The 27993-nt window shown below is 46.9% G+C and overlaps 1 protein-coding gene across 3 annotated transcripts; it reads right to left on the bottom strand.

Moving 5' to 3' along the window:
- Positions 1-93: 93 nt before the first annotated feature.
- tarbp2 (TAR (HIV) RNA binding protein 2) lies at positions 94-27993 on the bottom strand. Of its 3 annotated transcripts, none has more exons than XM_085972807.1 (8): positions 27859-27993; positions 25190-25359; positions 20809-20911; positions 17476-17548; positions 14284-14401; positions 10886-11013; positions 6450-6642; positions 94-1675 (listed from the first exon to the last, which is right to left on the bottom strand). In XM_085972807.1, the coding sequence occupies exons 1-8, from the start codon at positions 27909-27911 to the stop codon at positions 1644-1646; spliced, it is 870 nt and encodes a 289-aa protein (XP_085828933.1). In that variant the 5' UTR covers positions 27912-27993; the 3' UTR covers positions 94-1643. The 3 variants fall into 3 exon arrangements, with proteins under 3 accessions (XP_085828933.1, XP_085828931.1, XP_085828932.1); XM_085972805.1 differs by lacking the exon at positions 94-1675 and adding an exon at positions 3668-4961; XM_085972806.1 differs by lacking the exons at positions 94-1675; positions 27859-27993 and adding exons at positions 3668-4961; positions 27546-27839.

The raw sequence follows: 27993 nt of genomic DNA on the forward strand, positions 1-27993 counted from the left end.
TATTGACCATAACTGTTAATTGTAAAAAAAAAAAAAACGAATTTTCCAATTTATTGGACAGATAAAGGTAAAAACATGGCTGCAATGTTTGGATTTTGTTGTAATTTAAATTTTTATTCACATAAACAGATACAAATAAGCAAAACATTACACTGGAGCAGGGCAGCACCTTTCATACAAGTCTTTACAACTGCAAGTTAAAGTTGATTGTTTCAATATAAATGTAGCTTTCATTAGGTACAGCCAGATTTTAAAATCCAACTTCAGTGTCAGAGAAAGCAGAAAATCCCCAGCCTTTCAAAAGCCTGGAAACTTTAAGGATGTTGTGTGGTATTTCATTATAATTGCACCTCGATAATTAATGACTAGAATGTTTAATCCCAGATTTGAAACCGTTTTGGACCATGGCACAATCAAATGTGAGGTGGCCACAAGGGAGGAAAGGAGTGCAGCTGCCTGGGCAGACGGCTCACTCCAGACGCTAAGCATCAAACACAGGTCAGCCCACAGAATAACAGGTGCGAAGAACAGGCCAGAATGTTACATTTGCCCTTGTGGTCCCTGTCTCATGGGCTGTCTGTGCACTGTTAACTCCAGTCTTATACACAATGAGAAAGTCCAATTTTAATGAAACACAATGAGTAAAAAACAATCCTCTGCTATTTTTTGTAAATATGCTCATGGTGAGGCATGGTGGATTTAAATGCTTTCCATTTCAATTACCCAGGTTAGCAACAGCACAGGTTAGATCCAGAGTAAAGCTCCCTCTACACCATCCCATCAAACACTCCCAGGACAGGTACAGCACAGGTTAGATACAGAGTAAGGCTCCCTCTACACTGCCCCATCAAACACTCCCAGGGCAGGTACAGCACGGGTTAGATACAGAGTAAAGCTCCCTCTACACCGTCCCATCATGTACCTCAACTTGCACTCGGAAGATCTCACTGCATGTGTGTGAAATTTTCCAATTCGCACACCAGCCATCTTTGAGCGAGATTACCAGAGTGGACTTTTAGGCTGTGGGCCTAGGCATACGGGGGCTTGAGTCGAGATTCCCTTAACCTTATTTCACAATACAGCCAGCAGAGGGCAAGAAGAGACTTTCATTCCATTAGTCTGGTCTGGATCTCAACCCAGGTACCAGAGCTGCACCACCCAGCCCCTCCCTTAATTATTCAAACAATTCATGTAAATCCTTTGGTAACTCAAACATCCTATTAACAGTGCAAACATGCCGCTTTATCAAGAGATGGACAGGCTTGATCATCATCCAGTCAATGTTGTCCCAAGTGTCTTGCAAATAATGCAGAAAGTTAATTGGGGGTGGGGGAACCCTTCCTCCCCTCGCCCAGATCCAGTGAACTGCTCGGCTACCAAGACAGATTTGCAGTGGTAATTATTTAGCAGGTTTTGGTGTCAAAACCACACTGCCAGTTTCTTGCAAGACAGGATCTGAATAGTACTGGATCACATTCCAAGGGAGTTGAAGTGCATCTTTTTCCTGCCAGTTTTCTCCCCTTCCGAAGGCATTCACCTCTTGTTCGGATGTTGCTCGTGGGCGCCAGCACCATACCCAAGTGGTCCATCTTCATGCGCGAGCCTCAACGGTGTCAGTAGGGTATTCTCCCACGGGAAGGGTCTCACAGCCAAGCTTGGTCCGGTCTTCTCCAGGCTGCCAATTTCACCAGACATTGCGAGATAGCAATCAGGAGCAGGAATTCGGAGGCCACCGGTTACTCGCGTTACCCTGGCTGAGATCAGCCAACTGAGCAGAGTAGGGATCAACCGTGGGATCTTCCCAGCCTGAATAGGTCAACTACTTACTGGACAAACTCAGCGAGCCCCAAGGGACTGGCTGAACAAGTTGACTAGTTTAAAGATTTGATGAGCGATGGCGGTGGACAAATTCTTAATGCGCCCACACGGCATTCCTACGTTCATTACTTTAACAGACTGCACTTGCATTAAAACAGTGGACAGAGGGCTGCCATATGAATAAGGTAAGTGTTTATCCACTAAGGTTGGGCAAATTTATTTCCATTAGATAAAAAGCAAAAGAACAAAACAAAAGAAAGAAAAAAAAAAAAAGAAAAAAAAAAAAAAAAAAAAAAAAATCGCAAATACTGGAAATTATCAGAAGGGTTGCACTTGAATCACTAACTTGTCTTTTTCCTCCACAGATGCTGATGAAGCTGCTGAGTGCTTCCAACATTCTTCTTTCTTTTAATGCAGAGAATCATTCCCCCCCCCCCCCCCCCCCCCCACCACCGAAACACAGTTTCCTTTGTGGCATTGTGGCATTCCCAGACCCACCAATCCTCCCAAAGTATCGCAGAGTAGAATGAGTGCGATTTCCAGGAAAATGGCACTACTTCTACTTGCAAAAGAACTCCCAGAGAGATTATAAATACTTAAAACATTAAACCATCCTAGCAACCTGGACACAACACTTTGACTGGCTTTCAATGAAAACATACGTTTCCGTTCATATATCTCTCAAAGTTTTTTTTTTAAATACTCTTCTGACTCAGTGCAAAGCGTCTGTACAATGCTTTGTCCACAATCACATTTTCTGGGTGAATTCTGCGCTCATTGCAAGGAGCGGAAGAGTGGGACATGTTATTGCCAAATCGGTCAGGTGTGGGGCAGCCTCCCTCTGCTCCATCCCCAACACTGGCGAGAAGAATTGCTACATGCAGCGACATTGTAAACATGATTGTTGAGCATATTTACGATAGGTGAGCGACCAAGCGATTCTTTGCCCAATGTGCCTTCATGTAAAACTCGGAGCACTCTTGACTGCACCAGTATGTATTTCCCCCACCAATCATCACAATGGCCTCGAGTGAGTCTGCCAGTTTCGTGCCGTGGGCTCACATCCACTATCAGTTGAGAATGACGCAAACCATTTGGCATAGCGGCCTTTCAGCACGTCTACGGAGCTTTCATCTGATCGGACTGGGCTGAATTTGAACCTGGACCTCTGGTGTGAAATGGCAGTGTCTAGCTTGCTGTGGAGTCTGTCTCTTTCGGTCTTTCCCACCCCTGACTCTTTCCAAAAGGCACTAAACTTTTGCTGGGGCACAGTGCCTCACTCAAGTGACCAACCGCCCCACGAGTGCTTAGACACGGAGTGTCAGTACGCTATGCAAGGGTGGCGGGCATCCAAGTCGGGTCAGATCCTGCCCTTGGCCGACGTCCACATATGTACATTCCCCACAAAGGGCCACTCGATAGCAACCAAAAGCAAAATGTCATTCCCCCCACCCCCAACCCCCTCCCTAGTTTGGGTGCCAAGGCCAATTGTGGCACCACTATGCCCCAGCTGAGATCAGCACCTCAGCACAAGCCCTTCGAGGCCCTCTGTGTATCTGGTTTAGTGCCACACTGGGCAATGCGTCTTTAGCCACAGGCCATTTCCTACATTACAACAGCGACTACACTTCAACAGGACTTCATTGGGTGTAAAGCGCTTTCGGATGTCCTGAAAGGAGCTATATAAATGCCAATTCTTCCTTTTTTTTTTCTTTATTGGAGAAGCCCCTTCTATGTTAAAAAAGTCTACATTTCACTGTAGACAGCTGCAATGTCGAATGATGTTGGGCCCTTGTAAAGGGTGTGCGTCTGATATGGATTCCCTCTCAACATAAACAGTGCGAGATCATCAAGCATGTTATTTATAAAGTCCTGTTGTAGCTACAGGAGATAAATACACATCAGTTAAGTAGACAGCTGCCTATGGTGTTAGTACGGAACAATTACTTATACTGCTGAACTACGGAGTGACATATGGTCACTTGCTCGGGCACGTACTGTAAGTGTCACTACTTGTGTTCTGGACCTGGAAAGCACATTGGAACAATCAATAACATTTCAGATAAGCTTCATAATACTTGACCGAATAAAAAAATTAATAATTCATTGCTACCTTTGTACTTATCCCTTAATATATATCTATATATAAAAAAAACTCCCACCTCCCTTCACAGCTGGACAACCTATTCCCAAAGGCGCTGCAAATGCTGCTTTGTACTAAGTGGACAGAAGGCAGCAAGAGCTTCCACCCAAAGAGGTCGGCTCGTACCCTTTCTTTGAAAGAAGCGCCCAGTTACCGCTCAGCACCTTCCCACTGCTCGGGCAACCCGGCCAAGATCAGAAATCAACAGGCACACAATGCCACATCACGGGAGTGACAGCACGGCATGCTGGCAGGGACAACGTCCCGTGTCATTGAGCTGCTTACTGACTTGTGACAATTCTAAAAGATCAAGTGAATGTCCCAAATTCGCTCAATGTTATCTCGATTAAAACCCTGCACATTTGCTGGGAAATGAGGTTAAAAGAACATCACGGCAGCAATTCCTTTAGAACTACAGTAAATCGGGCCGGGACACTACTTGCAACCACGCTGGGCTTCTTACTACCAGTTTCAGTGAAACTCATGGGGGAAACATTTATTTCCCCAACAGCAATGCCATGTTGGCCATCCAGTCAACTAAAGACATGTGGGTGGTCAAGGGGGGGGGGGGGGGGGGGGGAGAGCAACACTTTAAAAAATATCATTTCCTTAACATAAACCTTCAGATCCCTTTTCCCCTCCCAAACACTTCCCCCCCAACCCCAGTCCAAAAAATAAAAAGGCACCTCCTAGGCAGACTGAGCAGCGAGAGACCTCGCCTCTCAGTCAAGTGCATGTCTTGTGAAATTCAAGTTGTCGATTTAAAAAAAAACACTTCAGTTTGGGAGGGAAAAAAAAACAATGCTGGTCAGACTGAAGAGCGATATCCTTCACCATTGGACTCATTTTCCGCCAGCCATTATTTTCAGATATTGCAGTGCATTGTGGGCTGCGTTGGCGCGGGCGCCATCCCTCGCTGAGGCGGAGCCGTGACAGACGGTGGTGGGCTGGGTGGAGAGCTCCACTAGACACTGGTACAAGCCACTCAAACTCAACTCTTCTGGAGAAAAAAAAAACCCACACAAAAGACACAGGAGGTTAGCAAACATCTGGTTGGCCCTGCTTCTCCAGAACACATGCTTCTGTCAAGCTGCTTAATAATGCAGCGAGTCCGTCTCCCCCACCTCCCTCTCCCTGCAACTGGCCTCATCGTTCATAGTTAAATCAGAACGGAAGGATGTGAATTCGGCTCGAAGGGCCGAATGGCCTACTCCTGCTCCTATCTTCTATGAATCCTGGGGGGGGGGGGGGGGGGGGGGGGGGGGGGACATCAATCACTATAGCCAGGAACGGGTTTGGTAAGATTGAAAGATCTGTACGAACCTACAAGAGATCAGATGGAGTAGTAAAGCAGAAAGAGAGAAATGATTGCAGAGTAAACAATAGACATCAGCAAACTATATTGTTTATCCTCGTCAATGTGGCACAGGAGGTTGTTTTCAACTTCTAGGATTTGAGCACATCATCTAGCCGTGGCTCAGTGGGCAGCACCCTCGCTTCTGAGTCAGAAGATTGTGGGTTCAAGTCCCACTCCAGAGACTTGAGCACATAAAGCTAGGCTGACACTCCAGGGCAGCACTGAGGGAGTGCTGCACTGTCGGAGGTGCCGTCTTTCGGATGAGACATTAAACTGAAGCCCCGTCTGCCCTCTCGGGTGGACGTAAAAGATCCCAAGGCACAGAAGAACAGGGGAGTTCTCCTTGGTGTCCTGGCCAATATTTATCCCCCCAATCAACATCACAAACAGATTATCAGGTCATTATCACATTGCTGTTTGTGGGAGCTTGCTGTGCGCAAATTGCCGGCCGTGTTTCCTACATTACAACAGTGACCACACTCCAAAAAAGCTGTAAAGTGCTTTGGGGCGTTCGGTGGTCGTGAAAGGCGCTATATAAATGCAAGTCTTTCGTTTTCTTTTCTAGGCTTACACTCTATAGTGCCGTATAGAAGGAGCGCCGCACGAATGTTAGCACCGTGTTTCAGAGATGATGTTAAACCCAGGCCCTGTCTACCTGCTCGGATGGTTATAAAAGATTCCACAGCACTATTCAGAGGAGCAGGGAGTTCCCTCAAGCATTGGCAAACCAAATTAACTAGTCATCCATCTCGGGATGATCTGAGGGCATAAGGTACGATATAAGTGCAAGTGCTTTCTTTCACTTCACGGCTTGAGACTTGGTGGACCCTGCCCCACCAACGGGGGGGGATGATCTGAGGCATCAGGTACGATATAAGTGCAACTCTTCTTCACTTCACGCTCCTAGAATTAACTGCTTCCTCAGCTAGTCTTTTTCTTCTTCTTGGTAATCCAGAAGAGGACATAAGGTCACACTGCCTGCAATCACAAAGATCTGGCGGGCGCGCCTTGATTATGCAGTCCGACAGTATCCTCCTGGCGCTGCAAAATATGGAAAGTAATCTGTTCTCCGGGGAACAAAAAAGAGAAAGAGGCTCCATTCACGGTGGCATTCAGCCAAAGGTGACTTACCAATGTCCAAATAACTGACATCGAACCGCTGCTCCTCCGCCAACTCCCTCAGCATCTGGCAAAAGTTGGAGTTGGCAACACCAAGTGGATGGCTCTTGAGGTGCAGAATCCGCTCTCCTGCCGAATTCCGGAGCGAGTCCCACGTGCAACCTGTGCTCTTGCCCCTTGGGCTATCTAGTTTGCTACCAACCATCTGGAGAGAGAGAGAGAAAAAAATTCCTTTCCAAAAGTCAGGCCTTTCTATTTGAAATACTGCTTTGTTCCCCTTCTTGCTCTTTCCACAGACGTAATGTTCCGCGTTGCTCTCCATCTCTGGTATCTCCTCCAGCCCCACAACCCTCAGAGATATCTGCGCCCCTCTAATTCTGGCCTCGAGCATCCTTGATTTTAATCGCTCAACCATTGGCGGCTGTACCTTCAGCTGCCGAGGCCCAAAGCCCTGGAATTCCCTCCCTAAACCTCTCCCGCCTCTCTCCTCCTGTAAGACGCTCCTTAAACCCTACCTCTTTGACCAAGTGTTTGGTCACCTGCCCTAATATCTCATTCTGTGGCCCGGTGTCAAATTTAGTCAGATAATGCTCTTGTGATTGCCGTAAAAACCCATCTGGTTTACTAATGTCCTTTAGGGAAGGAAATCTGCTGTCCTTACCCGGTCTGTCCTATATGTGACTCCAGACCCACAGCAATGTGGTTGACTCTTAACTGCCCTCTGAAATGGCCCAGCAAGTCACTCAGTTGTACCAAACCGCTACAAAGAAGTATACCAAGGCGGCGGTTCTCAAGGGCAATTAGGGATGAGCAATAAATGCCAGCCATGCCCACATCCCGGAGCGAAAAAAAAATTCTTCCGCTCTTTTGCGGGTCTGGCTGAGACTGCATTTTTATTTCGACGGGACTATGCTGGAATCAGCACCTAGTGCAGCATCGAGAAGTAAAACTGGTGGGAACTTCCTCTCGTGGCAGCCCCAGAGTGATGTGGCTCCTCAGCCAGTTATCGGGTGGGTGAAGAAAACAATGGCCCTAAATAAATGATCCTCGAGAGAGTCCAGTGTAAGTTTGGGGTCTTGCGATCTTGGGTGTAACGGAGATAACAAATGGTAGAGAAAAGGTAAACCTGGAGGCAATAACCTTGGAATCATTTTGGAAACAGAATTTGGATGCTGCGAGGGACACTGTAGGGTGTTTTTTGTTGTTGTTTTTTTTTTAAAAAAAGGTGGATGAACTAAAGGTGGCCACCCTCATCTGTATCTATCTTGTGATTCCTCCAGTGACCTCGAGTCCAGGGAGAGCAACCCAGCTCAGAGTGGGTGCAAGTTCAAAGCGCGCTTACAACTCCGCATCAAATTGGCAATTTAATCAGATCTCCCCATGCAAAACAGGTTTCATTCTCCAACAACCCGCACCTGATGCATTTAAGGGGAAGCTGGATAAGTACATGAGGCAGAAAGGAATAGATGGATATGCTGATTGGGTTAGATGAAGTAGGCTCATGTGGTGCATAAACACCGGCATGGACCCAACGGGCCAAATGGCCGGTTTCTGTGCTGGATTCTGTGATGTCCCAGAGGACATTTTGTGCCCTTGCTACTCAGTGCTTCTTCCAATTGGTGTTCAACATGAAGGAGTACTGATTCATCAGCTGAGGGAGGGCGGTAGGTGGTAATTAGCAGGAGGTTTCCTTGCCCATGTTTGACTTGATGCCATGAGACCTCATGGGGTCCTGAGTCAATGTTGAGGACTCCCAGGGCTACTCCCTCCCGACTGTATACCACGGTGCCACCACCTTTGGTGGGTCTGTCCTGCCGGTGGGACAGGACATACCCAGGGATGGTGATGGTGGTGTCTGGGACATTGGTTGTAAGGCATGATTCGGTAATTATGACTATGTCAGGCTGCTGCTTGACTAGTCTGTGGGACAGCTCTCCCAATTTTGTCACAAGCCCCCAGATGTTGGTAAGGAGGACTTTGCAGGGTCGACAGGGCTGGGTTTGCCGTTGTCGTTTCCGGTGCCGAGGTCGATGCCGGGTGGTCCGTCCGGTTTTATTCTTATTGTTTTTTGTAGCGGTTGTTTACAACTGAGTGGCTTGCTAGGCCATTTCAGAGGGCATTAAGAGTCAACCACATTGCTGTGGGTCTGGAGTCACATGTAGGCCAGACCAGGTAAGGACAGCAGATTTCCTTCCCTAAAAAGGACATTAGTGAACCAGATGGGGTTTTGCAACAATCGACAATGGTATCATGGTCGCCATTACTAAGGCTAACATTTAATTCCAGAATTAAATTGAATTGAATTGCACTAAATGCAGGCCTAGCCAGCGACGCCCACATCCCATCAATGAATTTTTAAAAAATATATAATATATATATATATATAAATAAAAGGATACTTCTGTCTGTCATTCCGTCTGTCTGTCTTGAATTAACTCGAAAGTTATAGAGCGTACCTACACGTGCGTTACGTCGAAAGAAAGCTGACGATTCCAGAACCGTCCTAAGCGTATTTACGTTTCGGCCGGACAAAAATTGTTCGCGCGTTATGCAAAAAACCTTCAAAATTAAACTCATTATCTGCTAAGTAGCATTGATTGACTGACGTCAAGGTCGACCAATCCTGTGCCGGCACGATTGACCAATCCTACAGTTCAGTCGCCTGATGGTTGCCCAATCGCTGCGTCTGTGGGCGGGACTAATCGTTTTCATCTCAGGGATCTGGCAACCATTGCCTCAAGCTAAAAACCCCATTTACTTCCAGCTCAAAATCTGCTAATCCAGCTTCGAAAAAGTTAGTATCACTTTTTAAAATAACAAGATTTACCAAAAACGTTTTATAAGTACTTTCACTTTCATCTTTCAAGGTATTAAAAAGGTAGAAATGTTGCCCGGCAGCAGATTGAGAGAGGGACACAGAGACAGGGCCCAAAAGCCTGGGACTCGATTTAAAATGTTGCCCGGCAGCAGATTGCCCCAAAGCCTGGGACTCAATTTAAACCGCCCGGCCCAAAACAGCCCTGGCAAAGCCGGGCTCCCCCAGCTAGTATACATATATAATTGAAGACGCCTCCTCCACACGGACAAGCTACTTTCAAGGACACCACCTTGTCTACCAAAGTGTCAATATTTTTGAAAGAAATGGCATTACAATAAACTTCCACAGGATAATTAGCGTCTCTGATGTTCAGGACTGACATCATGGTCACAGGGTTAAGATACCACTGTAGCTTTGCAGTCAAAAGGTGACGTCGTTGTGCTCCTATATCAAAGGAGAGGATGCCCTTGTAATCCAGGGATCCTCCGGTAGCCCTCAATCTTCTATTCACCTAGCCTCCGTGAGTAATGTGGGATAGGAGCTCAGTAGACATTCAGCTCACGTAAATCATCAGAGGCTGCAGAGAGTTTCAGATGTTGTGTGTGTTATTCTAAAAGTCACCCAAAATACTGTTGCTTGCGACGCTCTTAATTTGTCATCTCAGGGGGTAGCGTAGTGGACTAGTAATCTAGAGGCCTGGACTAATAATCCAAAGAACGGGAGTTCAAACCCCACGGCAGGTGAGAATTTGAATTCAGTTGGAAATAAAAATATTAAAAATAACCATCGGATTGCCGTTTAAAAACCCCATCTGGTTCACTAATGTCCTTTAGGGAAGGAAATCTGCCGTCCTTACCCGGTCTGGGCCTACATGCGACTCCAGTCCCACCTCAACATGGCTGACTCGTAACTACCCCGAGAAGTGGCCCAGCAAGCCACTCAGTCGCATCAGGATAACTGGGGATGGGTACTGCCAGCGACACCCACATTCTGAGAATTAAGAAACCGCAAATTGCTCCCATTAGTGACAGACCTGTAACCACCAGAACATCACCCTCCAGCGTTGTATAGCACAAAGCACACTTCCAAACCCAAGTACTGTTGGACGTTTTTCAAATTTTAAGCGGACATGGAGTGAAGATTTCTCTCATCCACCATAGAAGATAGGAGCAGGAGTAGGCCATTCGGCCCCTCGAGCCTGCTCCGCCATTCAATGCGATCATGGCTGATCATCCAAATTCAGTACCTGGTCCCTGCTTTCTCCCCATATCCCTTGATCCCTTTAGCCTTAAGAAATATATCCAACTCCTTCTTGAATATATTTAATGAACTGGCTTCCACCGCCTTCTGTGGTAGAGTTCCACAGGTTCACCACTCTGGGTGAAGAAATTCCTCTGCATCTCAGTCCTAAATGGCTTACCCTTTACTGAACTCCTGCTCCTACTGCAGTCTTTCTTCAACATCTGTTCATAAAACACAAGTGGTTTCCACGGTTGCTTCTGCTCACCCCAGTTTGAACTTTTAGTATAAAGGGGACAGTGGAGCCACATCACTATCAGATCAGGTCTCTCTCATTATGCAAACCGGTGCCTCTTATCAAAAACTGCAATTCAACCTTTCGCACACTTACGATGGAAAACTGGTCGTCTTCCGGCTCAACTTCATTCCCGTCCCTCTGATCCACGGGAACATCGTGGATTCGCGCCAACATCTTTGCTGCAGCGTTCCGTTTCGCCAGCTTTTTCGACGTCCCGCTTCCTACAACAGACACGACTCCACAAATTAAGAGGCCGATCGCACGCACAACCCACTTTACACTGGCTTCTTCTCAACTGGACAAAAATCTACACAATGCCCATTCTTAAGACACCCCAACAGAACAAGACCAAACCCCACAGTTAGCACCGTTTGTTAAATATTAAAAACCATTCCCTCAAATGCTGAGAATGTTTTCTTAATTCGGGGGGGGGGGGGGGGGGAGTGCAAGAAGGACTCGCGCTCCAATACCACCCTCTCCTGTGGGGGGGGGGGAAACACCTAGCCTCCTCTCAGTGGCACAGTCGGACACTCAATATTTTAAAGCGTGCCTGTAGCAGCATTGTATTTTCGCTGAAGAGAAGATCACCGAATCCAATCAAAGGAGATCACAAAACTAGAATACAGAACGTGCAACACATACTTGTACGTAGTTTAAAATGATTTCAAGAGACTGTTGCCAACCAATCCCCCCGACCCCCAGACATGCAATACAAAGACAATATGACGGACAGACCCAGAGTGCGAAGATAAAACTGATCTTTTAAAAATTTGAGTTTCCATTTTCAAATCTAAAACTAAACGGATTAAAAAGAATCACAGTTTTGGCAGACGACCATTGACTCTTAAGCTGCGGGATATGGATCTATGCACTATGTATTCAAATGGATTTCCAACTTTTCAGCCAGTTCAAGGTTAATTAACAACCAGGAGTGGAGGCAACCAAGCAGCCTTCAAAGAATCCCAATTAGTTTCCGGAAGTAACTGGAAACCATTCAGTCCCATTTTTGCGACTTACATTCATTTCCACAACTGCAAAAATCACATTTAACCCTTCAAGTGCTGATTCTTTTGCTGCTTTCAAGATGCACACCTTTACATGTCGATCTTCTCTTCAAATCTTTCCTTCTCTGGACTGCAAGGGCAGGGGCCTCCCCACACGTCTACCAGTTGCTGTGAGGAGTGAACCAGGTGGTGTGACACCCTGTACTACTGTACACAGAAACAGAGAAGATAGGAGCAGGAGTAGGCCATTCGGCCCCTCGAGCCTGCTCCGCCATTCAATGAGATCATGGCTGATCATCCAAATTCAGTACCCTGTCCCCGCCTTCTCTCCATATCCCTTGATCCCCTTAGCCTTAAGAAATATATCTAACTCCTTCTTGAATATATTTAATGAATTGGCCTCAACTGCCCTCTGTGGTAGAGAATTCCACAGGTTCACCACTCTCTGGGTGAAGAAATTCCTCCTCATCTCAGTCCTAAATGGCTTACCCCTTATCCTTAGACTGTGACCCCTGGGTCTGGACTCCCCGACCATCGGGAACATCCTTCCTGCATCTAGTCTGTCTAGTCCTGTTAGAATTTTATAAGTTTCAATGCAATCCCTTCTCATTCTTCTAAACTTCAGCGAATATAAGCCTAATCGACACAATCTCGCTTCATACGTCATTCCCGCCATCCCAGGTATCAGTCTGGTGAATCTTCGCTGCACTCCCTCCATGGCAAGAACATCCTTCCTCAGATAAGGCGACCAAAACTGCACACAATACTCAAGGTGTGGTCTCACCAAGGCCCTGTACAACTGCAGCAAGACATCCTTGTTCCTGTACTCGAACAGTTGGCTTTTGTGATCCAATGAGGAGCCCCTGGTACGTAATGGAGCTTGGCTGATAATTGAGACAATTCATCTGACACAGGGCACTTTTAGCTTCCGATTCTCAAGCTTCCACCAACTGCAGATAAGACGCCCACGTTCCTAAAAAGTCGATATATATTCCCCGCGCTCCCATAGGTTTGGAGCGGAAGCCCTGACGGTCGGTAGTCTCCTAACCCAAAGTTAAGAGAGAGCTGCACGGATAGTAAATTCCACTAGGTACTTCACATCCCGAGAACAGCTACTTATTCTGCTGGATCAAGACCCCGGAGTCTGTGAGCAATCAATTCAAATTGTTGGCTTCTGAAAAACAATAACCCAACTGTAGTCAAGTTTGCTTGACTTAACCAATTGTTTGAAGCCTTTCGAGCCTCATCCCTTCTTAAACCTATATTTTCTTACGCAACTCCCGCCAAAACTGAATCCGGAGCGAGGAGAACAGTTGTCCTCTCCCTTTGGGCAAGAGCGTGACCACCACTCAGCAGTTCCCGCAATGACGTGCAGAGATCGGAACCTGCTGCATCAGGAATGATAAGTGAGTGGCCTGCATCTCGACAGAGTCATGGTGCAGCAAAATTACTCTGGCCAAAATGCACACAAATTCCTACATTGCATCAGAAAGGCCTTCCTGTAAAATGTGAAGATTGAGTACTGGGGGGACAGAAAACATACAGAATATTTCCAAAGTTGCAGTATTCACTTTCCTGTTTACTGATGGTGAATCCTCGATTGCTATTCCAAAGATTAAGACGCAACAAATTTTTTTTTTTTTTTTTTTTTTATAAATAAAAGTTGCACCAACTTAAATCTTACTCAGATGCCAGATACCTGGAGGTCTTGATACAGTCAGTAATTACAAATCCTTTTACATAATGCCCGGGGGGAATAAGAGGCTTTTAAAATGAAACTTGGCAATATTAAGCAAAATTAGATTTAAAAATTCTTCCTTCCAGTTCCTCATCGCCAGTTACCAGAAGCTAAGGACTTTTGTAGACAATTGGGAGGGGTGGGGAGTAAAAAGAATTTTAAAAGAAAGTTATTTACACATCAATGTTGCTCCCACAATCTACCGAGTTCTCAGCTCGAAAGCACCAGAAGATGTCTAGAAGTACAGGATGCAAAGTCGCCCGATCAACCCAAGAATGGGCGCTGGGGAATGAATGCTCCTCGTGAACTGGTGCTGCTAGTTTCATAGAAATCTACAGCACATTTGGCCTGTCGTGCCTGTACTGGCTCTTTGAAAGAGCAATCATGCTTAGTCCAACATCCCCACTTTCTGGGCTGCTGAAGGATACATCACCAGACACTTAAAAAAAAAAACACATACACAAAAGTTCTTAAAACTCTCTGCTCAGTTCCACAGTATCTCAAATGTTCTGTAGTGATCACTTTTAGGCAATACACTACAGCAAGTGACACACGTGCAGCTTTTCTTGACCAAGCATAACAGGCAATTGGACACTGGCCTGGCTCATCAGTCACCCATTATAAATAATGTGACTCTTGGCCAGAACAGCAGAGGGACTTCACCGCACAGCTGCAGTATCAGAGGCAAGCACACAAGACGACGACAACAAACACTGAAGTCCTTCAGGGAAGGAGTGGCGTGCCCATACCTATCTCCAGGAATCTCTCTACCCTGCAAGTCATGGTAAATTCCTTCCTGTGGGCAGGACCAGACTCCTGAGTGACCGTGTACTCTGGGAGTCTCCATCCTTTCTGAACCACCAGCTCCTGGAAAGAAAGAGCACACACTAAGCGAAACATTACTGATAGCGCACTGGCTGACATGAATCATTCATTCATGAAAGACTTATGAAATAATACCGAGCGGCCTACGGGTGGCGCTGTCCAGGGAGAGTATAAATACTCGGGCACAGGCCCAGCTTGCGCAGGACATTCTTAACAGGAACTAGTGAAGGACACAACGAGACCTCCATGTTGTAAAACAGTTGATTAAAGCTTTGTTTAATGCTTAGACCAAGTGCCTAGTAGTTTTCTTACGTCACTGGCAATCGGTCTCAAGACAGTAACGCACAATCACCTCAGAATGTAACTCGGATCCACCCCCAAACTTACGGCTCCCAAAACGCCGCACCATCTCGTCTCCTTCTCCCCTCCCTGCCGCCAAACCCACAGTGGTTCCTCCAGCACCATCACTACACCCACTGCAGAACCCCCGCTCTGCTAAAATACTGCTTTATTGAGGGGTGTGGGGTGTTGGGGGAGGGGGGGGGGGGAAGCGCACACTTTAACAAGTATATAAAACTATGCTTAAATGTACTTTTAAAGATTACTTCCCTTTCCTTGGAAACTTTAACCGTACCAACACCCCGTGAACATTAACACAAGGATGGGGAAAAAAAACAGATTAAAATCTCCTCAGCATCAAGTGGCTTTTAAAGTGATTGGAACACTGCACTCTGCCTTAGCATCACCGCCCCCCCCCCCCCCCCCACTCCCCCATTAATAGACGTTGCTTTAACACAAATCCCTTGCCCACCAAGAAATGACAAAAACACTGATAACTTACCTCCCCTCTCTCATTGGCCCCATGCTTCACTCATTTAAAAAAAAAACCTTTAAATACATATACTTGAAAAGCAAGATTCTTTTTTAAATTGGGCTGAAGGATACATCACCAGATATCGGCCTCTTAACTTCACTACAAGTCCTGTGTCTATCACACAGTATATATTTGCAAACGGTACACACCGTATACATGTTATTTATTTGTTACATCAGGTACACAAACACACAGCTGTCGAATCTTCTCTCGAGAGTTGGGCCTTATGTTGAGGTATAGCTCTACGGACACCGATTTGCCTTCAGGCACCTCACAGAACTGGTCGCTCAGCATGTGCGGACCCACACAGCGAGCATCGTCAGGCTGTACCACCATGGGGATCATCAAAGCCAAGCTCAATCATAGGGAGGGGACATCGGGCAGGATTTTCATTGGGCCGTGGAGGTGGGATTGGAGGCGTGTGGGGGGTTAAAATCCCAAAATCGGGGGGACACGAACCCATCCCGCCTCCATGCCAGTTTCAAAGGAGGCAGATACCCGCCCCGCACTGGGACCCGCCTCCCCGAGGTGGGAAGGGGATTAATGCCAATTAACTGCCTGTTAACAGGTAGTTAACTGGCAGTTTTTAGCCTAATCCCTATTTTTAATGTTGAAGTGGGGGGATTCCCGACGGCTCCAAACCACGCCAAGTTAGAGGAGGCGGACCGTCGGGGTCGAGATGTCCGGTGTTCAGGTGAGTGATGGGTGCATGAGTGCAAAGGTAAGTGTGTTTGGTGTGTGTAAAGTGTTTAAAGAAGTTTTACATACCTTTACAGCCTTCCTTTCTTCAGGTCTCGGGAATCCCTCATCTCACCGGCACAGAAAGCAGAATGGCCGCGAGCTGTCAAAAGTTGCAGCATTCAGCTTTCTGTTCCGGAGAGATCTCTAAATCATCCTGAGAGGAAGGAATTAACCTGGAGTACAGATTGTCAGTGTTTGACAGCTTCAAACAGCTGTGAAATGCTGATATTTCATCTGTCAAAAGGTCTTGACAGATGAAATATCAGTCTGTGATGTCACCTGTTGCCGGGTGGCCCTTAATTGGCCTGCTGAGCCCGCTGGGCGGGCTCAACAAGGTCATTCGAGTCAAAATCGCGTGGGTTGGCTACAACTCGATGGAGGCGGGACTACAACCCCAAAAGTTGTAGTCCCGCCTCCTCAATTAAAATCCAACCCATTGAGTCTGACTAAAGTGCCCCCAATATCACCCCCTGGTTGAATTCAGGTAATTCAGTACAGACCAGGGCCCAAACGTCAAACCACCCAGATCTGTATGGCTCCGTACACCACACTTACCTACTGAGCTAAGTTTAAAAAAGTTAAACTTGTATAGAGCCTTGGTTAGACACCACACAGAGTACTGCGCACGGTTCTGGTCGCCATATTAGAAAAAGGATATAGAGGCGTTGGAGAAGGTGCAAAAAAGATTTATATGGCTGATATTAGAACAGAGAGGGTATAACTATCAGGAAAGACTGAACAGGCTGGGGCTCTTTTCCCTGGAAAAGAGAAGACTGAGGCATGACCCAATAGAGGTCTTCAAAATTATGAAGGAGTTCGATAGGGTAGACGTAGAGACGATGTTTCCACTTCTGCGGGAGTCCAGAACTAGGGGCAATAAATACAAGAGAGAGTCACTAATAAATCCAATAAGGAATTCAGGAGAAACTTCTTTACCCAGAGAGCGGTTAGAATGTGGAACTTGCTACCACGTAGAATCATAGAATGGTTACAGCACGGAAGGAGGCCATTCAGCCCGTGCTGGCTCTCTGCAAGAGCACTTCAGCTAGTCCCACTCCCCCGCCCTTTCCCGGTAGCCCTGCAAATTTTTTTTCCTTCAGTTGCTTATCCAATTCCCTTTTGAAAGCCACAATTGAATCTGCCTCCACCGCCCTCTCAGGCAGTGCATTCCAGATCATAACCACTCGCTGAGTAAAAAAGTTTTTCCTCATGTCGCCTTTGGTTCTTCTGCCAATCGCCTTAAATCTGTGTCCTCATGAGCAGTTGAGGCAAATAGCATAGATGCATTTAAGGGGAAGCTAGATAAAGACACGAGGGAGAAAGGAGTAGAGGGATAAGTTGATGGGGTGAGATGAAGTAGGGATGGGGGTAGTAGGGTAGGAGGAGGCTCGCATAGACCTGTTGGGCCAAATAGCCTGTTTCTGTACAGTAGATTCTATGTAAAGTTAAGGAACCCTAGCGTATATCTATCCTGGCTCTTAGGAAATAAATAATACAATACCTGCAGGGCCCCCACAGGGTTACATTCCGCCAGCTGTGCAGAGCTAGAGCTTTTAGATTCAGAACCAGAGATCCTGGAGGGAAAAAAAGAGAACACAATGAGAAGTACTGATTTGTCAATATTTTTCATTTGTTGAGAGCAAGACTCTTTCTTTAGGCAGTAGCTCCTCTCCCAGATGAGCACAGGGGAGAGAGCTGGGTGGCTTACTCCTCGGCCTCTGCAATTCCAGTCCGATGACCCTTTACCTCACCATTTAGTATCCAGTTTCGGGGAGAGTGGCGCCACAGTGATCTCTGCAGGCCAATTGGAGGCCAATGTGCAAAACGGCAATGCACTTTTCAACCATGCAGACACGCACACAAGTGGCTCCACAGTGGCACAGCATGGGATTTGTGTTTGGGGGGGGGGGGGGGGGGGGGGGGGGTGGTTGTTGGAGAAAGACACAAAACAAGACAGTTGACCGGATAGTGACTCGAGACCCACTGAGAAAAAACGGCTCGCCGACATTCCAGTGGTCACACTGAGCATTTCAGAGCGCCAGGAACAGTGAGTGAAGTGCGTGTCGCAGTGCACGGAGGTGAAACAGGCCACTAGAAAGTGCTTGAGGACTTCCACAACAGTTGTCCCCTCCATATCTAGTCTCCACGGCAACTCGGCCAGAGATGAATATTAGGGTACGGTAGCCTAGTGGTTAGGATACTGGACTGGGCACCCAGAGGTTGCGAGTTCATACCCTACCATGGCAAGTTGCGAATTTGAATTCAATAAATCTAGTAATTTGTGGGCTAGAACCAGAAAATAAAAGACCACAAAAAGCTGTTATTTTGTTGTAAAAACCCAATTGGTTCACCAATGTCCTTCAAGGGGCCAGCCAACCTTACTTGGTCTGGGCCGACAGGTGACACCAGTCCAACACTACATGGTTGACGCTCAATGCTCGCAGGGTAACTCGAGACAGTCAATAAATACTGCCTTAACTTTAGTAAGGGTAACTCACCAGCCGATCTCCTCCTTTCCTGCCTAGGGCAAGTACTTCCACAGTTTCCAGCCCCTGCACACTCTAGATCGGAGCGGACCGTGTGTGGAAACATAAACTATGAGGCCACATCTTTCCAATGGCAAGGCACAGGCCCAAAGCACTGAACCACTCTGTCTTATTGAACATTTCAGAGTTAAACAGACGGGGATCTTTTCAATAAAAAAAACTTGCATTTACATAGCGCCTCATCACATCTCTTGGAAACGTTTAAGCGCTTCGCACGTTAGGAACTACTTTTGACGTTTAGCGACCGGCGTTGTGCAGGCAAACGCAGCAGCCATTTTGCGCACAGCAAGATCCGACAAACAGCAATGAGAGGAATGCTTTCGGTGGTGTTGGTCTGAACGAATGTTGGCCGGGGCACTGGGGAAACCCCCCCCACCACCCAATCTTCTTTGAATAGTGCCGTGGGATAATCGCCACATACATGCACGTTTAAAAAAAGGTCATTCCAAGCTTCTATTGGAGAGTGTGGCCTAGTTTTTCGGATCGTAATGCCAATAGTAGCCCAATCATTGGCATAGCGATCAGAAAATCGAGACCAGTACCTTTAAAGAGTACTGTGAATTACTGCTTTTTGTTTCCACCAGTAGCCATTGCTTTGCGAGTTTATTCTGTCGACAAACATATTGTAATATCTGCCTTAAAATAAATCTCAAACGAAAAGACTAATCCATTTTCAATAAGTGGATTAGTTACCAAAAATGACACAAATGGTTCAGGGTGATTTATTATGCACCACGATAATACTGTGGATAGGTGGGCTGACGGTCTCCTGCCTCAACCGGTTGACCCTAAATAGCAGAACTTTCCCCATCAAACTTATCTCGCCCTTCCTACTCCCAACAGACTGCCCCGCTGGATTGCCAACCTGCTGTTTGTATCGCCTGTTCAAGTTATCGGATGTAGCGGAGAAATAGGGGAACAGATTTTGACAACATTTTTAGACACAAGCTCAGGTTGTTGGATCCATTACCGTTATATTTTAAAGCAACGAGCTGCTAGGAGCCTTTCTGAAAAGCCTAACTATTCATAACCTCCATCAGCATTTTATGTAACAATGACATTTAATTTCAATTTCAATTTTATTTGCCATATGTAACTAGTACAATGGAATGTTTTTACTCCCCGATCACTCCCACAATAAGCTGTGGGAGCTCACAGAGACACGTCGCTATTCTCCAGCGCCATGTTCAGAAAAAGTCAATTCAATGGCATCCAATGGCAGTGGGAACGCGATGTCCCTCAGCCGCTCCGTCACCGCAGCCTCCTCCTCACTGTTGCCGGCTCCACGATGTGGTGGCCTGCTTCTCCCGCTCACGGTCCGGCCTCTGGCCACCATGCCCAGCTCTCCCTCCTCCCAGTCGGACTGCGAGCTTCCCGCCAAGGAGCTGCCGGCCGACGTGCTGTAGCGGGTCGTCGTAGCTGCTGCTGCTGCGCTGCCTCCGCCCGACTGCACTGAGTATGGAGCGGTTAGGCTTTACAGTCCCAGGTGCAATCACTGGCCTGTACCGAGTTAGTTCTTAGAAGAAAAGGAATTTGCATTCGTATAGCGCGGTTATCGCATCTTTCAGAAACATTCCAAAATGCTTCACATGCAAGGACTTGCTTTGAAGTGCGGGGACTTATGTAGGCAAATGCAGCAGCCCATTTTGCGCACAGCGATGCCTCGCAACCAGCAGTGAGAGGAGTGGCCAGTCAATTGAATTTTGGAGGCATTGGTTCAGGGAGGAATGTTGGTCCCAGGACACCGGGCGAACTCCCTGCTCGTTTTTTTTTTTTACAATAGTGCCAAGGAATTTTTCACATCCATCTAAACCAATTGGAGCATGCAGATGGGACCTTGGCTTACCGTCTCATCAGAACGACAACACCTCTGAATGCAGCACCGAATTGTCAGCCGGGGCAGCAAAGAGGGGACTACAATTGGGAAAGGGGGGGAAAAATTGCTATAAAGTTCCTGCTCTTCACCAGCCAGTGTCCCCTGGTGAAAGTGCAGGTGTGTGAACAATGGCCTGGGGGGGGGGGGGGAACGACGGCATGATTAAGCACAGCTGCGATGACCCACAGGGTTAAACAGCACATCAATACTTGCTGCCAAGGCTCACACTTGAAGAATGACCATTTGGGTGAGGTACCAGTGATCTGACAGCACACCTGTGGAATTGTTTCCCTGCATATGTCACTGCCTTTAAGAGAGATGGAGGGGGGAGGAGGGCATTTAAAGAGTTGAATATCACTGTTAGTAGATGGAATGGAAAGATCTTTCTAGGTGCAGTTAGCTATTCACGTACTTGACTCCATCCAACATGGGCTCCAACATGTTTCCTCCCTTTAGTAATTTCAGGGCAGCTTCTGCTGCCTTATGCTTTGCTGCCTTTTTGCTAGGCCCCTGACCTGAGGGGGGAAAAACATCAATTAAAACACAAAGTAAGATTTAAATGAAAGCCACAAAACATAAAACAACCATTTTAACGGCCACAGAATTTACATCAGCCCCGAAATGTTATTGGTGAGCTGAATGGATCCTCAGCCACCTTCAACATTCACTCCCTCCACCACCGGCGTACCGTGGCTGCAGTGTGTACCATCTACAAGATGCACTGCAGCAACTCGCCAAGGCTTCTTCGACAGCACCTCCCAAACCCATGACCTCTACCACTTAGAAGGACAAGGGCAGCAGGGCACATGGGAAAACCACCACCTCCAAGTTCCCCTCCAAATCACACACCATCCTGACTTGGAAATATATCGCCATTCCTTCATCGTCGCTGGGTCAAAATCCTGGAACTCCCTCCCTAACAGCACTGTGGGAGTACCTTCACCACACTGACTGCAGCTGTTCAAGGAGGCGGCTCACCGCCACCTTCTCAAGGGCAATAAATGTTGGCCTTACCAATGACGCCCACATCCCAGGAACAAATAAAAAAGGAGAAAAAGAAGCCAGATTTGAACAGTCAGTCTCCGCTCAGATCGGTTTATGCCAAACATGCGCCTCAGTTGTCCTTTTACATGTGGAACTTTCTCAGATGTGTCAGTTTGGCTCCGTTGCTAGCACGCTCACCTGAATCAGACGATCGTGGGTTCAAGCCCCACTCCAGGACATGAGCGTATGATCTACTCCAATGCAGTACAGAGGGAGTACTGCATTAAAGGACCAAACTGCCCTCTCGGGTGGTAAAGAACCCGCGGGCACCACTGGAAGAAGAGGAGAGTTCTCCTGGTGGCCTGGTCAAAATACCTCCCTCAACCAACACCACCAAAAACCGGAGTAACTGGCCATTCATCGCATTTGTGTTTGTGGGATCGTGCTGTGCATAAAAATGGCCACCGTGTTTATCTATTATAAACAAAAACAGTCACTGCACTTCGAAGTAATCCACGCAAGGTGCTTTTTTTTTTTTTGCTTGCCGTTGCCAAGTGGTTTGTGCGCGCAGAAACAGGCAGAGGCGTTGGTTCACAGCTGGCACACCAGGTCTACCTACAATGAATAATTGATTCAACATGTTGTCACCTCGTTATAAAAGGGAACATCACTCTGGGGTTTGGAAAGGGTGGAATATTTCCCGCAGATAGGGTCGCTATATTAAAAAAAAAATTAACGCTCTCAAGAGTAAATCCAATAAAGAATTCAGGAGAAACTTCTTTACCCGGGGTACGGTAGCATAACGGTTATGTTACTGGACTAGTAATCCAGAGGCCTGGACTAATGATCCGGAGACGTGAGTTCAAATCCCAGCTGGGGAATTTAAATTCAGTTAATTAAATAAATCTGGGATAAGCAAGTATCTGTAATGGTGACCATGAAACTTGTCCTTAAAAACCCATCTGGTTCACTGATGTCCTTTAGGGAAGGAAATCTGCCGTCCTTACCCGGTCTGGCCTATATGTGACGCCAGCAATGTGATTGGTTTGCGAGGCCATTTACGAGTCATTCAATTGTATTCACCACCACCTGATCAAGGGCAATTTAATAAGTTTAAAAAATTAATCTAGGGTTTTTTAAGCTTCTTTACAGTCCACTTGTTCGGTCCGGAGAGCGAGAGGCTCCGCTCGGCGATGTAGAGAGCCCTGCAGATGGAGAAGAATGTCAACCAGAGTCTGCCGGATCTGCACACTCTCTCCACTGGGAGCGCCGACCCTCATCTGTGTGAATTCCTGGAGACCCACTATCCGGATGAACAAGTGAAGACGACCAAGAAGCTTGGAGATCACATCACCAACTTGTAGAGACTGGGACCCCTGCCTTGTAGGCATGAGGGCTTGCGACTTTGTACAGAGAGCCAAGACTTGAGCTCTGTAAATGTCATTTACTGTAAAAATGTTCAAAATTTAAATAAAAAATAAATAAATAAATGCCTTGCCAGCGACGCCCACAACCCATGAACGAGTAACAAAAAAGCCCAGAGAGTGGTGAGAACATGGGACTCACTACCACGTGGAGTAGATGAGTTGAATAGCCTAGATGCATTTAAGGGGCAGCTAGGTAAGTATATGAGGGATAGATGGAGTGAGAAGTGGGGTCGTGTGGAGCACAAATACCAGCATGGACCCATTGGGTCGAATGTATATTCTATGTAAAGATTCTGGTTTCTGCCCGTCTAAATGCATCCTGCTGGAAATCATTCATTTCAGATTTTCTGGTTGGAAAATGAGCCACTTGTACAGTGCAGCCATTACTGGTCTCCAACACTGGGATTCTTCCCAGTCCTCAACGTTGATGCCAGTGCAACGATGCCATTAAAACGCCCCGTACTCGTCAGTATAAAGCGGGCACAAACATCGTGAACACTGCTGCTTCTCCAGCAGGTCCATGAAGCTGGAGACTTGCATCAAGCTGCCTCCTCAGCCAGCTTCAAATGCAACGTAATTCTCTAGTTACACGCTGCTGAATTCTCTAGTTACTCTGTGCTGCGAACAGAACAGCGAATAGCTGGAAAACGTTAATCTTGAACAGTCTTTGTTAAAGTGGGTAGCATAATTTGGGTAGATGGTATTAAGGCCCGAAGCAGTGCTGTGCCATATCATTGCGCACTGCAGATGGTAACAGCGGAAGAAAATGGGAATAGACTGTTGGGGGAATATGATTAAGGCCCTGGGTTTTTAAATTGTCATCAAAAAACAGAAACATGGAATAGGTAGAGTGGATAAGGAGGAGCTATTTCCATTAGCAGAGGGGTCAATAACCAGATTTAAAGTAATTGGTTGGAGGTTTAGAGGGGAGTTGAGGAGAACTTTATTCACCCAGAGGGTGGTGGGGGTCTGCAACTCACTGCCTGAAAGGGTGGTAGAGGCAGAAACCCTCATCACATTTAAAAAGTACTTGGATGTGCACTTGGTGCCATAACCTACAGGGCTACGGACCAAGAGCTGGAAAGTGGGATTAGGCTGGAGAGCTCTTTTTCGGCCGGCACAGGCACAGACACGATGGGCCGAATGGCCTCCTTCTGTGCCGTAAATTTCTAGGATTCTATGAATGCGATTCATAAAACACTGGCAAAGATCAACGCAATAAAAACAGAATTTGACCCAATTAGGCACAAGATTATAAGGAACAGGAGCATCCTCATTGGTAAATGCAAAGCAAATTTTTTTTTTTTTTTTTTTTTTTTTTTTTTTTTTTAAATTTCCACACAGGAAAACATGATAAAATTGCAGAATGCGATCGTCTTCTCCTGAACCACCTACTGCCAGGTTTTAAAAAAACATCCAACAGCATGCATAGAAAATTCAATTTAAAATACCCCACAAATGTGGAGCAGTCCGGCACTACAATCAGCGATGGCTCGCCGAGTCCATCAGTGCCAACGCTCCCTAGAAGCTGTGCTTTGTTCTGTGCGGTCGGTTTCTTTTGATGCGCGGTCCCTTTAAACATAGAAGATAGGAGGAGTAGTCCATTCGGCCCCTCGAGCCTGCTCCGCCATTTAATGAGATCATGGCTGATCATCCAAACTCAGTACCCTGTCCCTGCCTTCTCCCCATATCCCTTGATCCCTTTAGCCTTAAGAAATATATCTAACTCCTTCTTGAATATATTTAATGAATTGGCCTCAACTGCCTTCTGTGGTAGAGAATTCCACAGGTTCACCACTCTCTGGGTGAAGAAATTCCTCCTCATCTCAGTCCTAAATGGCTTACCCCTTATCCTTAGACTGTGACCCCTGGTTCTGGACTCCCCGACCATCGGGAACATCCTTCCTGCATCTAGTCTGTCTAGTCCTGTTAGAATTTTATAAGTTTCAATGAGATCCCCTCTCATTCTTCTAAACTCCAGCAAATATAAGCCTAATTGACCCAATCTCTCTCCATACGTCATTCCTGCTGCCATCCCAGGTATCAGTCTGGTGAATCTTCGCTGCACTCCCTCCATGGCAAGAACATCCTTCCTCGGATAAATTTCTGTGCACACGCGGTATTTACAATGGAAAAGCCGGTGAGCAGCCGTTCAGATTGCTGTGCGGCCGCGCAGCTTAGAGGGAACATTGCTCAGTGCTGATTCACCACCAGGACTCCGCAGAAACAGAAAACACATCGCCATCTGATGCTGGCACCAGTTAGAGTTATTCCAACAAAATTGAGTGTGAAACATTGAAAGAAGCAAGAGATTTAATGGATAAAGCATTCCCCTCCCCCCCAAATAATGGAATAGTCAGCTGAAGAGCCCGAGACACAAACCTGTGCAGTTAATCTCTCCGACCGTCACTCGGAAAGTGAAATTAGGTTGGTGGGCTTGGCCCTCAGCTTTCAGCAAGTCATACACCGGTGTCTTTCCAATCCTTGTTCCATACTCCTGTAGTAAACTAATCGGCGTCTTCCCAGGGTTTGAGGCCAGCATTTGCTCAATACTGCGTTAAAGAACAAAAAGAACGTTACAGGATTTAGAAACATAGAAAAATAGGAGCAGGGGTCGGCCATTCGAGCCTGCTCCGCCATTCAATATCATGGTTGATCCTCTATCTCAATACCATATTCCCGCGCTCTCCCCATACCCCTTGATGCCTTTTGCGTCTAGAAATCTATCCATCTCCTTCTAAAATATATTCAGTGACTTGGCCTCCGCAGCCTTCTGTGGTAGAGAATTCCACAGGTTCACCACCCTCTGAGTGAAGAAATTTCTCCTCATCTCAGTCCCAAATGTCCTCCCCTGTATCCTGAGACTGTGACCCCTCGTTCTAGACCCCCCCAAGCCAGGGGAAACATCCTCCCTGCATCTAGTCTGTCTAGCCCGGTCAGAATTTTATACGTTTCAATGAGATTCGCTCACTCGTCTAAACTCTAGTGAATACAAGCCCAATCGACCCAATCTCTCCTCATACGACAGTCCTGCCATCCCAGTTGGCAATACGTTCTTCTAAAATGAGAACAGCAGACAAGATTTATTAAATGGACCAACCATCGGAACCTCGATTTCCAGTCTGATACCACCGCTGCGCTGGCCGAGAGGTTCCAACAATCCAGGTAGGGCCACCTTCATCCGAACCTTCAGGCCATTCCATTTCACCCTACCAGAATACCAACCCTCCCGTCCACCCATTACTAGCCACTTCAACTAGCCGCAACCACTCTTACTGCCAACCCAGTCCAGCTGCTATCAGTGGGCAGAAATACTTCCCGACATCTGCCCTACACTTGACTGTCACCACCTTGAACTTGTGCCTTCTTGCTCGGCGGCCCTGGTCTGTCTGAAAGTATTTTGCTAGTCTTACTTTCTCCAGCCCATTCAACATTATATATTCCCCTGCTAGGCTATCACTTTAATGCTGAAAAGTCCCAGCTTATCTATTTGTTCAAAACACATCGCTGACAGCAGGGATTAGCTATGCTGCTCTCCTCTGCACCTTCTGGTGTACGCAATACTCCAGGTGCTACTTTACTAGAGTGCTGAAGAATGATTTGGCAACATACCCAACATTCTCGTTCCTTTGTTTGAACATGGTGAGCAATGAGACAACCAAACACCACCTCCAGATCTCTTTCAATTTCCCCTCAGCAAGTTCGACCCCGCTTGTGGACTACATCTGCTTTTTTGGTTTTACTTCCAGTTTACAACACTTTACATTTGTCTCGATTGAACTGCATTTGCCACTCATCAGCCCAAGTCTCGCCGAGCTTCTGGCCTCTTGCGCATCTCCAATTTCCATCACTCCACCATTGGCGGCCGTGCCTTCAGCTGCCTAGGCCCCAAGCTCTGGAATTCCCTCCCTAGACACCGCCCCCCTCTCCTTTATGACGCTCATTAAAACTCACCTCTTCTGCCCCAACACCTCATGTGGCTCGGCGTCAAATTTGGTTTGATAATGCTCCTGTGAAGTGCCTTGGGACATTTTACGATGGTAAAAGGCGCTAGATAAATGCAAGTTGTTGTTTAACCCTCTTTGTAAATCTTGGCTACCTCCTCCAAGTCCACAGTTCCCCGCGAGCTTGCTATTATCTCCAAGTTTAACCACTTTGCAGAAGCATGAAGAGCCCCAGCACGGGTTATCTCTGTGTTTTACCACAGTTGCTGGAAGGTCCATCAAAAACTGTAGGACAGACACTGAATCAGAACATTCTCACTCAAAAGGTTGTTGCCTCCTTTTCCTTGCTCAACATCCCCATGATACATCGTGCCCAACTAGGGTGAGATATTGGTAAATAAAGTGAACAGCTGTGCAGAAATGATTAGCCCTATGTTCCCCATGGCCCTATGTGACGTCAACATCAGTGATCCTTTAATTCCTTGCATTCCTAGCTCCCCTAGCTTTGCTTACGATCCCTCTGCCCCGTAAACTTCAATTTATTTACAGTTTGGTTACAGCCATGGTTCATTAGGTAGCACCCTTGAACCCACGACCTTCTGACTCGGACAAGTCCCACTCCAGAGACTTGAGCACAAAAATCTAGGCTGACACTCCAGTGCAGTACGGAGGGAGTGCTGCACTGCCGGAGGTGCCGTCTTTCGGATGAGACGTTAAACCGAGGCCCCGTCTGCCCTCTCGGGTGGATGTAAAAGATCCCGCGGCACTATTTCAAAGAAGAGCAGGAGTTCTACCTGGCCAGTATTTATCCCTCAACCAACATCATTAAAATAGACGATCTGGTCATTATCACATTGCTGTTTGTGGAAGCTTGTTCTGCGCAGATTGGCTGCCACGTTTCCCACATTACAACAGTGACCACACTTCAAAAAGTAATTCATTGGCTGTGAAGCGCTTTGGGACGTCCCGAGGTGGTGATAGGCGCTTTAGAAATGCAACTCTTTCGTTTCAAGGCAGCTCTGGGCTGAAAAAGAGTGAATGAAAGGCGATGAACAAAAGAAGTGCTGGTGCAAAGTCGGGGTTTTTTTTTGCCGGCCTGCTCCGTACCTGGGACAGCTGGAAGTCTTTTTCGCTGCAGCAGCGGCCCGATCCTCCGTCATCCCAGACGACACTGGCGGTGATCGTGGCTCAGACGGCGGCGGCGGCAGCGGCTCCTCCTGCTCGGTCCTGCATAAGCGCCGA

The sequence above is a fragment of the Somniosus microcephalus genome, chromosome 33, assembly GCF_052327205.1.
Source record: "Somniosus microcephalus isolate GS21.2 chromosome 33, FLI_Smic_1.0, whole genome shotgun sequence".
Taxonomy (NCBI): domain Eukaryota; kingdom Metazoa; phylum Chordata; class Chondrichthyes; order Squaliformes; family Somniosidae; genus Somniosus; species Somniosus microcephalus.

Excerpts from the sequence above, each read along its gene's own strand:
- tarbp2 (XM_085972805.1), bottom strand. The coding sequence starts at position 27,911 with ATGACGGAGGATCGGGCCGCTGCTGCAGCGAAAAAGACTTCCAGCTGT. Across the intron at positions 20,912-25,189 it reads CGGAGAGATTAACTGCACAG|GTCAGGGGCCTAGCAAAAAG; the intron begins GTTTGTGTCTCG and ends TTCCCCCCTCAG. Across the intron at positions 4,962-6,449 it reads TGTCAGTTATTTGGACATTG|AAGAGTTGAGTTTGAGTGGC; the intron begins GTAAGTCACCTT and ends TTTTTTCTCCAG.